This window comes from Anoplopoma fimbria, chromosome 14 (assembly GCF_027596085.1).
Source record: "Anoplopoma fimbria isolate UVic2021 breed Golden Eagle Sablefish chromosome 14, Afim_UVic_2022, whole genome shotgun sequence".
In the NCBI taxonomy this organism is placed as follows: Eukaryota; Metazoa; Chordata; class Actinopteri; order Perciformes; family Anoplopomatidae; genus Anoplopoma; species Anoplopoma fimbria.
In genome coordinates, this window is record NC_072462.1 from 10,231,066 (window position 1) to 10,245,461 (window position 14,396).

The 14,396-nt window shown below is 40.5% G+C and overlaps 1 protein-coding gene across 2 annotated transcripts in view; it reads left to right on the forward strand.

The window, feature by feature from the left end:
- The first annotated feature begins 3,047 nt into the window (after nucleotides 1-3,047).
- The window catches only part of megf10 (multiple EGF-like-domains 10), a 48,025-nt gene continuing 36,676 nt past the window's right edge, over nucleotides 3,048-14,396 (forward strand). The window contains exons 1-4 of one of the 2 annotated variants that reach the window (XM_054613184.1): nucleotides 3,048-3,166; nucleotides 8,947-9,048; nucleotides 10,569-10,669; nucleotides 13,382-13,474. In XM_054613184.1, coding sequence (XP_054469159.1) covers nucleotides 3,048-3,166; nucleotides 8,947-9,048; nucleotides 10,569-10,669; nucleotides 13,382-13,474 — 415 coding nt within the window. The remainder of the gene's footprint in view (nucleotides 3,167-8,946; nucleotides 9,049-10,568; nucleotides 10,670-13,381; nucleotides 13,475-14,396) is intronic. The other variant, XM_054613185.1, reaches the window with a different exon arrangement.

A 14,396-nucleotide genomic window follows, 5' to 3' on the forward strand; every position in this document is an offset into this window, starting at 1 on the left:
TGGGGTATTAATTGTTGCTTGCTGGGAAAGGCTTGTTCGACCCCATGCCAGGCACATTAACATAGCTCCAATGTCCTCTTTTCACCCAGCTACTTCAGTTATATATTTGTTTTTCACTGCAGGAGAAAATGGACATGTGGCATGAGAGCGTGTGAAAAGTAACATTTGCAAAAGTCTCTCGGCCAATACGTTAGCGTTGGCAGGTAAAACTGGCTGACATTAGCCATTATTATGTAAATGTGTGGGCCTATAGGTTTTCTATGAGGAATGTGTTTGTATACCTGGTTGGACCCAAATGTCCCCTGGTGGGATAATAAAGCAGTAGCAGCAAATCCCTTGAGATTGTTGAATTGAACAAATATTGCCTATGAATTCCTCCCATCTGGCAGAGTAAGAGTGGTATATCTTCCTCTACATAAGCCCTGTTTCAATTTACATTATTTTGGGTGTCGCTTTGAAAAGCTGTATGGAAATGGCAAATTCTACATAACTTCCCCAAATTAGTTTTAAAAGTTTTCACACTTGGTTGAGGTAGTTTTTGCCTTTGTCTGAAAAAGTCCAAGATGTGTTAAATGGATTTTGCAAAAATGAATACAATAACGCGGTGAATACTTGTCTTCGTCTCCGGAAAGCACAGACCATGGCTAATGCTAGCTGACATGAAAGAACAATTAACTTGCTCAAATAAAACTAATTCCTAAAGACCTCTCTCCATTTTTAGAAGGCGACTTATGTTTTTGTTTTGTTTCTGGTTCACAACCTCTATTTCCTCTACTCTGTGTACTGGTGGATTACATCCATACAAAGCCTAGAGTGCTATCATCTGACCAAACTACGATAAAGCCCAGTTTATTCACTCCAAACCAGCCTAATTTGCATTTCTTTTTGCAACCTTTCAAAAATTTGCTAAAATTCACTTGACAATTGAATGGAAAAACACTTCTATAGTCTTGCATAAAGTGTCCCAGTAAGCCAGTACAGTGAGCCATCGCGCACAATAGCAGGTCACTTCTACAAACAACACTGTGCCAAATACCCTTTCTAAAAACTGATGATGAATTTCCTTGTGAACACACTGATATGTGTAAGGAAATCGTCGATGCAGTTTTTGGTTAGTTAACCTCTTCTTGCTGGGTTTATTTGTCTCTCCTCTGTCTCTCAGATGAAGTCCACACAGGTGGTGTGACAGGACTACTGATGCTCAGGATGTTTGGTCAGGCCGTTCACTGGGTAGACAGAGAAATATGCTCTGCTGAATGGCTGGGAGAAACACACAGGGCTGGTCTGTAGAACACGCACAAAGGGAGTTGAGTCCTCTGTGTCCTGCTTCTCCCTGAATACACTTTAGATCCGAGATGACGATCAGTCACAGTTGTTACAGCGACACTGTCAGTCCTTACAGATTCAGGGTGATACATTTTGGTACACTTTATGGATATGGGCCTCCCAGGCAAATGAACCCAGTGCACTCAGTTTAACAGTGGTGTCACTTGAGAACAATCTGTCACAGATAGTTGATAGCACAGGAGCATGTCACTCAGCGAATGACAACTGACTTTCTTTATCCACTATTATTTTGTGAAAACTTGTGAAAACCAAATTGTCTACCCCATAAAAGAATTATAAAATCACTAGTTTTCAGTTTCTCTGTGTGACATGCTGCATTCACTCTGTATTCCTCTATGTTGTACTGTAGGTAGTATCCTCATTCCCCACTCCCTACTGTGCTCAGATTGGTGTTTCTTTGTGGGTATGACAACTTCAGAGCCTAGATCCAGAGCTGGGACTGCCGTTTTTGGTTGAAAAATCTATCTGAGTAAATGTGTATAAAATGATGCAATGCAAACATGTAGAATATTTCCATTTGATGGAATGAAGGTATAAAAGAAAGCCATTATTTTGCTCATTTATTTTTTTATAGTTATTTATTTTAATTTATTTTTTTTGGGGTGAATTCAGCATTGGCTTGTTTGATTCTTGTTTATTTATTCTTAAAGTAAATTAAAGCATAATTCTTATCAAACTGTAGAAGGTGCTTCATATAGAGCTTACCTATCATTATAAGAAGCTTTGAAATACCTAAATAACAAATATACAATTGACATATTTTAATGTTATTTCTTAATAGAATTTGACCACTTTGCTGGTATAATGTATTGCATTTGTTGGTTGCAGCTTGTAAACACACAGAAGCTTTGCTCCTCGAACAGAAACTGTCTGTGCCTCATATAGGCCTTACTAATTATGAAAAGCTTTGAAATACCTAAATAACACCCGAGCACAGTGGAGCCACCAATTGCTTACTGGAATTCTGTCATTGTGGTAGACACAAAACCACGACTGTGTCAAAGAGAACTGAGTATCTGCATGTTTGTGGTTCCACAGCAGCCAGTAAAGATGGAGCTGTGTTGAATACTATTGATTATATGACCCAGATTAGTTTTAATAAACATTTATGTTGCTAGACTAAAGGCACCACTTTGGAAATGTTAGGCTTCCATTGAAAGTGTGTGTGACTGATTTAGTAGTGAAAGAACTGCAAATTGCAGGTCTTCTAGAATTCTCATTCGGACCAGACTGTACAAACAAAAGCAAAAGAAAAGCCTTCAATGATGAAGCATAAAATTATTTAAAAAAATAAAAAGATCGCTCAAAAAGAAAATTCAAAGAGCAGATAAACTTAATTCAACATACACAGTATGTGCATAATCCCACAAATATGCTCACACACCTATCAGATTAATTAAAGGTTAGAGGCTCTTTTTGGGCCGTCCCTTGACCCAGGGCCTGGGACAACTGTCCCTTAGCGGACTTTCTTACATAACCATTTGTAACACAATAAAAGGTGTTCTGCTTGATAGTCCTGTGTTTGTTTGACCCATCTATCAACCACTTAATTTTGAATGAGTATATCCAATTATTTATTTTTTGTTGAAATTCTTGCATATTATACCTTTACATTTCTTTTGTTCTATTTTGAATATGTTATGACAGCTAACGTGTCATTTCCTCATCCTTCCCTATCTGAAGGTGCAGCTCTGAGTGAGATGGCCATGTCACTGCGCCAACACAGGACAGTCATATTGGCTGTTGCCTTCTGTTTCCTGCCTTGCATCACTTCCTCCCTCAACCTGGAGGATCCCAATGTCTGCAGTCACTGGGAGAGGTCAGTCACAATGCTGCAATTGTTTCTTTGATAACTTTTGACCTCAGTCGCCTGTGATACACATTGCTGCTTTGCATCCTACACCCTCTTCAGGGAGCAGCGTATGAGTTGCAGGGCCACCTTGGTAGAGGGACCCGCCTGTGCATAGAACGAGGGTTACAATAACGTTTTAATCCAGCAAAAACCTCCAGTTCTGCAGAGTGAAGCTCATGCTGAAGTGTCTTTAAACTTGCATTCTCTCTACTGACCATCAGGGGGTGACTCCTCTGGTTGTATAGAAGTCTATGAGAAAATGACTCTACTTCTCTCTTGATTTATTCCCTCAGTAAACATTGTAAACATGAGTTTATGGTATCAATCTCTAGTTTCAAGTCTTCTTCAATACAGCATGGTGTTCATTTAGTAAATTATGGTCCATTTAGAGTCAAATAGACCATAAAGCAGGGTATGCTTTCGGGCGGGGCAACACAGTGATTAACAGGTCGCTTCTTTCTACCAGAGCTGCAAATGGTCACTGCGTCTCTATGTCACTCCTTCGCAGTTCAGAAATGGTCACTTCCGTTCACTGGTTGCAAAAAAACAAGATGGCTACGACCGTAATCCAAGATGGCGAAGGCCAAAACGCGTGGCAAAACTTGAGTCTTCAAAATCACAGTCTAAAAACCAATGGGTGACGTCACGACGACGACGTCCACTTCTTATATACAGTCTAAGGTTCAAACTCAGACAGGACCCGCCCTCTACAAGACTCTATAGGTACAATGGGTTGAGCCCAACGGCGACATAACATCGACTAACCCACACTGACCGGCTGAAGGTAAATTGTTGCAGCCCACTTACCTACTTTATACCTCCAGCCGCCACACCAGAGAAGTAGGGGGCCCAAGTCAAATCAGGTAGTACCTAACTGAACTGGCCATGGCCTAACCCTGCAGGGATCAAAAGACAAGCGGCAGACTTGTACCACACATTACCTGGGTCATCAACGAGCACAGGGACATGTAAGTGTATCATGCCCAGATGCAACACAACCGACTCTACCCCCCCACGCACGCACCCTCCACCCTTTCACCAGTCCTGTGTCGTTTCAGCGAGCACAGACCCTTAAAAGGAGCCCCAAAATGTACAAGGGATATCCTATTTGAAGTAACACAGCGTCAACCATAACACTGCCGTACATACTGTATGTCCTCAACCCTACGAACAAGGCCCCGACAACTGTTACACTGCATGTGTAGCCACAAGCCATCCTGCAAAGTGTTCCTTGGATAGGGATTTATCCTCACTCTCCTCGAAGCACACCTACAGTTTTGTGCCACTTGCTGTGATGGATTGTAGTAGCGTGAATGCCCTGGCCCACTGCCTCCACAAGAGGTGGGGCGGAAATGAAGACTGTGTGATGGAGTCTTTTAACACTGGGCAGCCATAAAACGTCATATTCGGTTTGAGCCACATTACTCTCCTCTGAGGGTGAGCAAGCCGAAAATGAGGTCTGATCTGAGAGTTTTCCTCAATCAGACGTTTAAAGCGCTCAGTGACAGATGAAAGTGATACAAAGAGACAATCTGTGACGACGGGGGCTCCTAGGCTATAATCAGCAGGTATGACCGAATGACCGGAGGCAGTGGTGAAACGTTAATGGCTGGGGCGGGGACTTCAACAGCGTTGATTTCACGCTTACTCTCATCGCAGCAAATCATCACATCGAATCTCCAGAAGTGATCCCACTGTTGCTGGCATTGAATCTTGGGCAGCACTCGGCAGGTTCGGCAGGCTGGTGGCTGATGAACACTTTCTCTACGGTCCATACTGAGGCACTTCACGTTGTGAAGATCCGTCCCTGGCGATGAGGTTGGGACATGATGGGCATTGACGAGGTTTATGAAAGCATCAGTATTTAACGAGTTGGGAGAGAGAAAGTGTTGGTGTTGAATGTGAATGCTCGGTGTTACACAGAGCAGATTGAGCCTTGCCGTAGGTGGAACAGCTAGAGCATCCGGTCAATTTTTATAATAAACATTCATTAATTTATTGTATCACATCACTACAACCACAAATCTTTGATCCATTTTATTTAGAACTGGACTAAACAGTATTCATTTTGTCTGTAGGCTACAGCACAACAACGTAGGAAATAACAACAACAAACACAATTAAGACAGAAACAATTTAACTACATAGCCCATTGGTAGAACTACAAATATCCAAGAAAAATGCCCAAATCAAAGAAATGTGCAAGTCGTGCAGGCAAATCGCTCCGCCTCTGAAAAGCTCCCGGTGTGGTATGGCGCATGAGAACCAAACATAACCATGAAAGCTCCGCATTCATGTTGTCATCAACATGTTGTATCTTGTTTGCAAGCTTTTAAAATCATTGTTAAAGCTTAAAAACGCATTGAATAGGTTAAATCAAGATTTTGGCTGATTTCCGAATTAAAAGAAAGTTTGAAAATCCGTTAAGTGGGATGTAAAAGAGGAAAGGTGGGGGAAGATTTCCCAGTTATATTGCCTTTCCCTGACGAATCTGAGGAAACAGCTGCATACACACTCAGAGCCTCCATCTGTGTTGTTGTCATAAAGACTGGCGGCACAGAAAAATTCTGAGGAAGACAAGAGAGTGACGAGACACACAAGCTGATGATAATGAGGCTTCTTAGGAAAGACTCACTCCCACCAAGGTCTCTCTGGGAACTTTTGGGTAAAGTAAATTTAATAGCCTGTGCCTTTTTTCTTAATGTCGGACATTTTTAAATTCTTATTGTTTAAGGAACTTAACCATAGCATATAGTAATACGTTCTGGTATTAGTATAAACAAATGTAACTTTTAAGGTTCTTTGCTACTCTTAGATTAGAGGCTGAGAAAAAACAATGTATTTTTATGTATTGTGTAAAAATGGGTTTTTCAATGCACTCGAGGATTAGAATGTAAGTATATAGTAATATTTTAATTTATGGGTTTGTAACATCTCTGTAAAGGACTATGTAAATCTAACAATAAAGCAAAGAATCTCTGTCTGGCCGTCTGTTTTCGTCGCATATCTCGAGAACCACTCATTTGATCTACCTCATACTTGGGGTTTGTATTGCTGGGGACCCAAGGGAGTGTTGTTTCGAATTTAGTGCATTTTGGACGTGGAAGTTTCAATATTAATAAAATTAAATTAAAAATGAAAATGCAGGGGTCAATAAAGTGAAATGTATATTAACTTTTATTGTCACACTTGTACACAGCACAGCAACACAGAACACATTGAAATTATGTCTCTGCATTTAACCCATCCTCGTATTGGGAAGCAAAGTAGGCAGCCATCCACTAGTTATCTTGCTAATTCCACCATGCTTTGATGCTACACTGGTTACAGGAAATAAGCCCAACAGCTGCCCATCTGTTCTTCTCTCTAATAGTTTAGCCGATTGGCAACATTTATTTCCGTCTCTCTAATATTTCAGCCGTCTGTGTGAGCGGTGAACTCAGTTCAATTAAGTCTTAAGAATGTTCATTGAATTACAACCATCTGCTCTGTGCTACTGAATCACTTCTCCAGGAGTTTTCTTACATGTTTTACTTACATGAAAAAATGAATCCTATGAAAGTATTTAGAATGATTTATTGCAATGAGCTTTACATTAGTAGCTGTATAAAATACATACTTAACTTATGAAACTCAAATGAAAGCATCCTTTACTAACAAATAACCTGAACATTGGCTGTCATGGAGGCAAATATGAAAGGGTGGCGCCTAGTCGTTGACAGTAATCAGTGCATTTTGTTAAATGTTGGTAAGGAACGGGTTTGCCCTGAATTAAAACAAAGGTTTGGTTCAGGTGTTAGGTTAGAGATGGTTTATTATATTTAAATGGTTTGCTTAGATTTGAACTGGTAAAGCTTGCTGGATCCCTGCATCAAAAGAAAATAAAGTGAGAGGAAAGTGAGTCCTCAGTATTTATTGGTGTCATGGTTGGATTTGTTTTGACCTGGCTTCTTTTATGTAATATGGTGATGACGGATCAAATTTGCGAGCATTCTTTCATCTTTTTTTGCAGAAATGTTCCTTTTGGAACTTGTTTTCATCGGAGATGTTTTACTCAGTGCTGAAACAATTAGTTGATCCACAGAAAATGTATCTGCAACATTTATTATAATAGATAGTTTAAGTAATTTGTATTGCATAAGTTAAACATTGTCTGGTGTCAGTTTCTTCAATGTGAAGTTTTGCTACTCTTCTCTTTTGTATATCTGTAAACTGTGTATGTATGGAAGCTCTATATCAGGAATAACCCCTTGAGATGTACCATCTCGTTTTCAAGGGGTGTCTTTGGGTAAGGGGTTCAGTTGATGGCTATTTTTTCACATCGTCTGAAATTATATCAACTAACTGATTAATTGAATGAAAAGAAAAAAGAGAAAATTTATCAATAACAGGTGATTTGATACTAAATATGTTACTTAATTTTTTATATCCTGTGCTTATTCAAAATGTCAAACAAACAACCTTAAGTAAATGCTTTTTATTCTATGTAAGGATTTGCTGCCTTTCTCTGTTTCATATCATTTAAACTGAATATACTGCTGATTTTTGACCAGGCTAAATAAGCTATGCGAAGCCAATTTAATAATAAATAACAAAAGTATAAACAACAGTAAAATCCACGATTGATATTATTGATATTGTAATCATTAATAGGGAACCACGCCTAAATGAAGAATTCCAATATGTTATTCCCATGGCCTGAGAAAGTCTAATCAATATATGTGAACAAGATCTACTCTCTCAAAGCCAGAAGTAAGTCTCAAACTTGTGATGTCATTAAGTATAAAGACTGGAGCTGCTCCACAGACAATGAATGGGAGACTGATTTTATGTTTTCTTTTTTTTTATACCCAGATGAGCTTTATACTGTTGTAGTGTCCTCTGTTTTAAAAACAAATAATGTACCATACACTCAAAACATTCCCTTTGGGGCTCTCAGTGTCATCTGTAACGTCGTTCCCAATTCATTGATAAATGGAGCAGTTCCACACTTTATACCTGATGATCACATTTTTTAGTTTCATCACTCTAGCTTTTATGTTTCGGAGAGTTTTTCATGTTTGCTAATATTTTTGGAGAACATTTTTAGGAATATCATGTATTGAACTTGGAAATTAGGCGTAGTTCCCCTTTAACGGCAGCCACAAGTGATACAGTAAGTAACTGAAGTGAAAAATGCATGGCTCCCAAGAGCCTGTGGTAAGACCACTAAGGTCACGAGGCAGTCATAAGGTAGCTTTTGTCACAACCCCAACCAAGTCTGTTTGATTTGACTGTGAGACATAATTATTCAAGTCTTTATACAATAGGCACCAATGGAGGGTCACACAGAGTACAGTGGGTAGTTGTACATAAAGCATGGAGGGCGGGGCAATGTTTAATCCTGCCTTCACTCACACACACACACACACCTACACAAACACACACACACACACACTGTACACTCACACACAAACACACACGCACACACACACACACACACACACACACACACACACACACACACACACACACACACACACACACACACTCACATACACACACACACTCACGTACACAAGCATCCTAATGACGCTCTGATTAAAACAGTCGGTGGTTTTAAGAATGTGCACACGGGTTGTCCTGTTGGATAAACATGAGCGGGAAGGTGTTATGCATGAAACCACTGCACACACACACACACACACACTCTCTGATTCTGCTCCTCATGTCTGATATCTCTCTCCTTTCTCTTCCTGTGCTTTCAGTTACTCGGTGACAGTGCAGGAGTCATACGCCCATCCCTTTGATCAGATTTACTACACCAGCTGCACCGACATCCTCAACTGGTTTAAGTGCACAAGACACAGGTGAGATCCACATTGCTGAGGCCGGACACAGACCTGAATGTGTGTGAGTGTGGAAAGAGTGGTGGTTTATTAAAGGACCATACCATTGTTTTTGCATGCTTAAGCCTATGCTTAATGGACTTGCCCTTCTTGTCTACCGACCACTCAAAGCTCTATCTCCTGAGCCACTGGGCCCATGTACTGTTCAGTATATACTTCGCCTATCTGTCAGCCATTTTCCAATCAATGCAACAGTGTTTTTACCACATCCAGACTTGAAAGCTCCAAATCCAGCACCATGAAGATCTTGTCTTATTTTTGTGAAACCTATGTTATTGTGGCATGGTAATGCTATATCAAAATACACTAGCAACTACATGGAGCCCACATTTAGAACAGTCAAAAATAAAAGCTGGTGTCAACTGATATTAGAGCCGTTTGCCTTTTTTTTAAATAAAAAACGTCCCCTTGTTTTTTCTTGAGCTCTCATGTCACAAAATGTAGTTTATCCAATAGTTTCTAGTTTTACCAATACAAACACTTCCAGCTGCAGAGTGAATGTAGTTGAACAGCAGCATTGCATGTTGAAATGATACAGGCAGCTCAGGTAAGTTGCCAAGTGACAAGTAGCATAATATTAATATAACTTTTTACATAAAACCCCTTAAATGCAATTACAACAGGCAACAATGCTTTTTACAGCATAATAATAAAAGTAGGGTTATTTCATAAACAACTAATGTTAGCTGTATCTGTGTGTAAGGTAATGATTAAAGCTATAATAGTATAAATCCATGCATATTTCCATCACTCTAGCTACGACCCTGCTCATTTTGGGTCGCAGGATCATTATTACATTTGTAAAGCTGAAATGTAGGGCTGAGCTGTTGTGTTGGATTGCATTAGGTGGTTATGATTATAATATCTGACGAAATAAAAAAGCAAACACATGATTCATACATATTTTTTATCGTCAAACCTGGAAAAAGTCCGTCATGGTGAACTTATTGGGCCCATTTAACAGTCACAGTCTACTGTGGTTGTGGATGTTGTCAGCTGATGGTATTGTGTTTTAGCTGCTTCTACTAAACTGAGGTGAATTCGGCTGCACTGAACCTCTAGATGGATTAGGGTCAACGTTTCAGGGGAAGTGGGTGATACACAGTGCAGAGCAGAGCAAGTTAATGAGCTACTGTTGGTTATTTTCTCCACCAGGACCATCCTGCCCATCGTGGGTTGTATTCATTCAACTACACACTAACACAGCAGCCGTTGTTGAAAACACACCTGGCAGAGATCTGCACTCTACCAAGAGCACTTTTTCTAGTTACATAATATATTCTGTTTTATTTCGAAAAGGTTTTTAAAAACCTTCACTTAAGTATGCATAATTATGATTCAGCACAGACTTGTTTTGGCCTCAGAGGGCCTACCAAGAGGACAGACATACACTATATAGACAAATCAACTCCACCTTTTATATATAAATATATTTAGAGTGTCTGATCCTGTATGTAACCGAACGTCCCGTCTGTGTGCAGGGTGAGCTATCGTACAGCCTATCGAAGGGGAGAGAAGACCATGTACCGGAGAAAGTCCCAGTGCTGCCCAGGCTTCTACGAGAATGGAGAGATCTGTGCGCGTGAGTATCTTTATCATCATCATCTGAGCCCACTCTAAGTCATGTATGATTGTCCTCCTGTTGGTGGGTTTGGTCATTTGTGGGTCTCCAGTTGGCTGTAGAAGCCGATCCTCGAGACACAGGTTCTGTTTCAAAATGGGCATTGGGAATGGTGTTCATGGTAGTGGTGGTTCGAGAAGCCCTTTTGGTGGTGGATCTCTCGTATCTTAGTCGCCCCAGTTACTGCAGCACGTGGAGTTTTCTTGCTGTGCTGTGCCTTCAAGGACCATTGTGCTCCATAGGTTTCTGTTGAGAGCTACCTCATCCCACTTGCTGTGGTTGAAGCAGCACTTTCTCAAGTAGGTTTTGATGTTGTCTTGGTTCCGTTTTTTTCTGTAACCTGTGGGTACATTGACCTCTCCTCAGTTGGTCGTAAAGCATTTGTTACCGAAGGCAGGTATTTGGCGTGCGTTTGCCGTCTGTAGGTGGTCCAGCTTTCGGCCCCACAAAACAGAGAAGGCAGAAGTACCGCTTGATGGACGAGGAGTTTGGTCTTGGTCTGGATGTCCCGATCCTCAAACATTCTCTTTCTTAGCTTTCTCATCAATTACAGCTCTTTTGGAAAGAAGAATATGAACTTTTTTCAAGATGTTGTTGTCCACAAAAATTGTGGGGACTTGGGTTGGTCAGCTGCTGGTTGGTGTAAAATTGAGTTCTCTTGATGTTAGACCAAGTCCCAGGCATTGCGAAGGCATTCATTAAGCTATGAAGGGCCTTGTCAGATTGAGCAACAATTCATGGCCTTGTGTTAGAGATGCAAGATCTTGAGATACTTGTTTTGGCGTCTGATATTTGACAGGGCACATCAGAGGGCAGCCCAGTTTACAGTGCCAAAGGCCTTTGTGAGGTGGATGAATGATATGTACCAGGGAAGACGATGTGTGGGACATCTCTCATTTAACTAATGGGCTGTCAAAATCGGGTAGTAATATAAGTAATATAACAAATGACCAATGAAGAACACTGTATGGTTTGAGTAGGAACATTATATGAATCTTATGATTATGAACATATTTGAATCATATGCTACGGCTTTGACAGTCACCATTTTTTGGAGTGATGTGTGATCATCTTACATACTGCCTCTGCAGGCTGAGGAGACTGGGAAACATGGTCATTAGTCAGAAAAATAGAACCTTTGTCATCTACATGTGTTGTCATTACAATGACTTCACTTTCCATTGAGGCTACTGTGCCCCCCCCCCCCCCTTCACCCCTCCCCATCATTGGCCAGCAGGCAGTAACAGGTGTGAAGCCACAGTGGCCAGTGGCAAAAACAACAACTGTTGTTCGCCAGCGACAGTAAAAGAAATCATTATGTTAACACACAGCCTGCTGTTGTGATGGTTGAAGTGGTTGCTGATAAAAGCTGTGTGCTTCGGTGGAAGTGGAGACCACAGTTTGATTCATGCAGGGGCTGTGATGTGAAATGTGTGCCCCGGGAGATCAGAGGGGAATTTATTTTGGAGTGAAAAGGCTCTCTTGTATAAGCAACTATCACATGTTGCTCCCAGAGTCTCACTGAGGATCTGCCAGAAACTCCGGGCAGCATGGCATTTCCAGATGAGAGTCAGATAGGAGAGGAAGTCTAATTGCATGTGGGGTTAGATGAGTTGTTATATTTTCTTTGGATGGAGTCTGTGTGCCTGCTACACATTAGAATTTTAAAATGTAATGCAAAGCCAGTCAATATAAGTGAGATGTTTTAGTGATGACAGATGTAGGGTTTTAGCAACACACTGCTATTAAGGTCTGCTGATGGCAGGGGGAGATTTTTCTGCTTCTTCTTCTTCTTCTTTTTTTCTTTCTTGTCCTTCATCAGTAACTTTGGCTTCTACAGCCAGCTGGTGAACATAGTGGATCAATTAGACGCTCTGTACTCACTCCCAGGGCGTCAAATACAGACGACTGGGCAGTAGCCGTCCGCGTCATTATCTCCTAGCAATGGACATCGTATAAAGAGCGAGAATGTCCACTAGGGAGGCGTGCTGGATGAGTCAAATAAACACAGGACTTTTACTCAGGAGACAGGTGTTTGTGTCCTGTGGGAAAGGAAAAGTTTATTGATGTTTACAGACATCGTTAACATTAAGGTCACGTCACGTCCGAAGCTTAAAACACATTACAAACATCTTTGTAACTGTGAATCACTTGTTATTTCAGGTTTTTAGGTTTTGAGTAAAATCTTTTACACTTCTCCTCATATATCTCATCCAAGTTGATTCAAAATCAGCAACTTGTTATTGTTTTAGCCTTTGCTTAGCTGAATTCTAATTTAAACTTCAACATCGTTTAAGGTTAACTGTTTGATTAGTATCTTTTTGCAACAAAAAACCTAAACCATTGTATGCATAGGGTCATAAAAGGTGGTTTAAAACCAGTTTAAATTAAACTGCTCTTTTTAAAACCATCTGGGTGTTTTATAGTTAAAATCGTTTAGTGCTGAAACCAATGATTATTGATATCTTCAGTGAAATGCTCCAAACAAAGCGATTCAATCCAATTTTATATTAAGTGAAGTTGAGTCTTAAGGCTTACAACATCTTAATTCTACAGCTTCTACAGGGGAACTTTAATTGATGAACCCCTACATGATTAATTCTCAAAGTAGATATCTTTTTAAAAGTCTTGTGAATGTACTGATCCCTATCTTCCTGTCTCCTCCATGTCCAGCTCATTGTGCAGCGAGCTGTGTCCACGGCCGTTGTATGGCCCCCAACACCTGCCAGTGTGAGCCGGGCTGGGGGGGCTCCAACTGCTCCAGTGGTAAGTCCTCCAGCTGTTGCTGTCTGTGAGCAGTAATTTCTTTGTGTGGGACTCTGTTTTTCTGTGAAAGCGCTCTGAACTCACAAGAGGAAAAACAGACTGTGGTGTCGTCTTACTGACTGCTGCACTGTATGCACCAACAGTCACAGGAGCTAAACCCTCTGTTTGTTCTCATGGCTAGGTTTTTTTGACATGCATACATTAATTTCCTCAAGAACTGTACTTAAGTACAAATATGAGATCAAAATTATAATATAGGTAATTATATATGTATGCTCATCTTATATGTAAGCTTAAAAAATAAAATGTCTTGTACATATAAAGTAGGTAAAATTAGCTCCACCTCAACCAAACATACGTTATGCAATCAAAACACCCCAGCTCTTTAACTTTAAGGAATGGTTCAACATTTTGGAAATGTTATTTGCTTTCTATCAGAGAGTGAGATGAGAAGACCAATATCAATCCCATGTTTTCTAGTGTTATTCAACCCGTTCTTACTCCCAACTCATCAAATGTGGACGCTTTGCCAGTGCCCCTCTGCGTCTGATGCCGAGCAACGCACCCATGCAACCTTTGGCGTCTGTATGAGACACACTGGGCTTTCCACTAATTCCATTGTCAATCCATCCGTGGCATCACTACACGCTCAGGAAAGAAAGATAAAGTACACAAAGGGCAGATAGGAGGGATCAAACAAATGCAGGACTTTCAGCCAGGACACCACAGTTAGTGTCCTGTGTGAAACCAAGTCAAAGTGCCTTGAAACTTTTTCTGTTTTGTTACTTAACTTACATACTTTATTAACAGTAGTTCTGTAACAAACATACTTATTTTACTTAACAAAGGTATTTGTTTAACCCAGACCATTATCCTTTCCTAAGCCTCACCAAGTAGTTTTGATGCTCAAGTAAACCTTAAA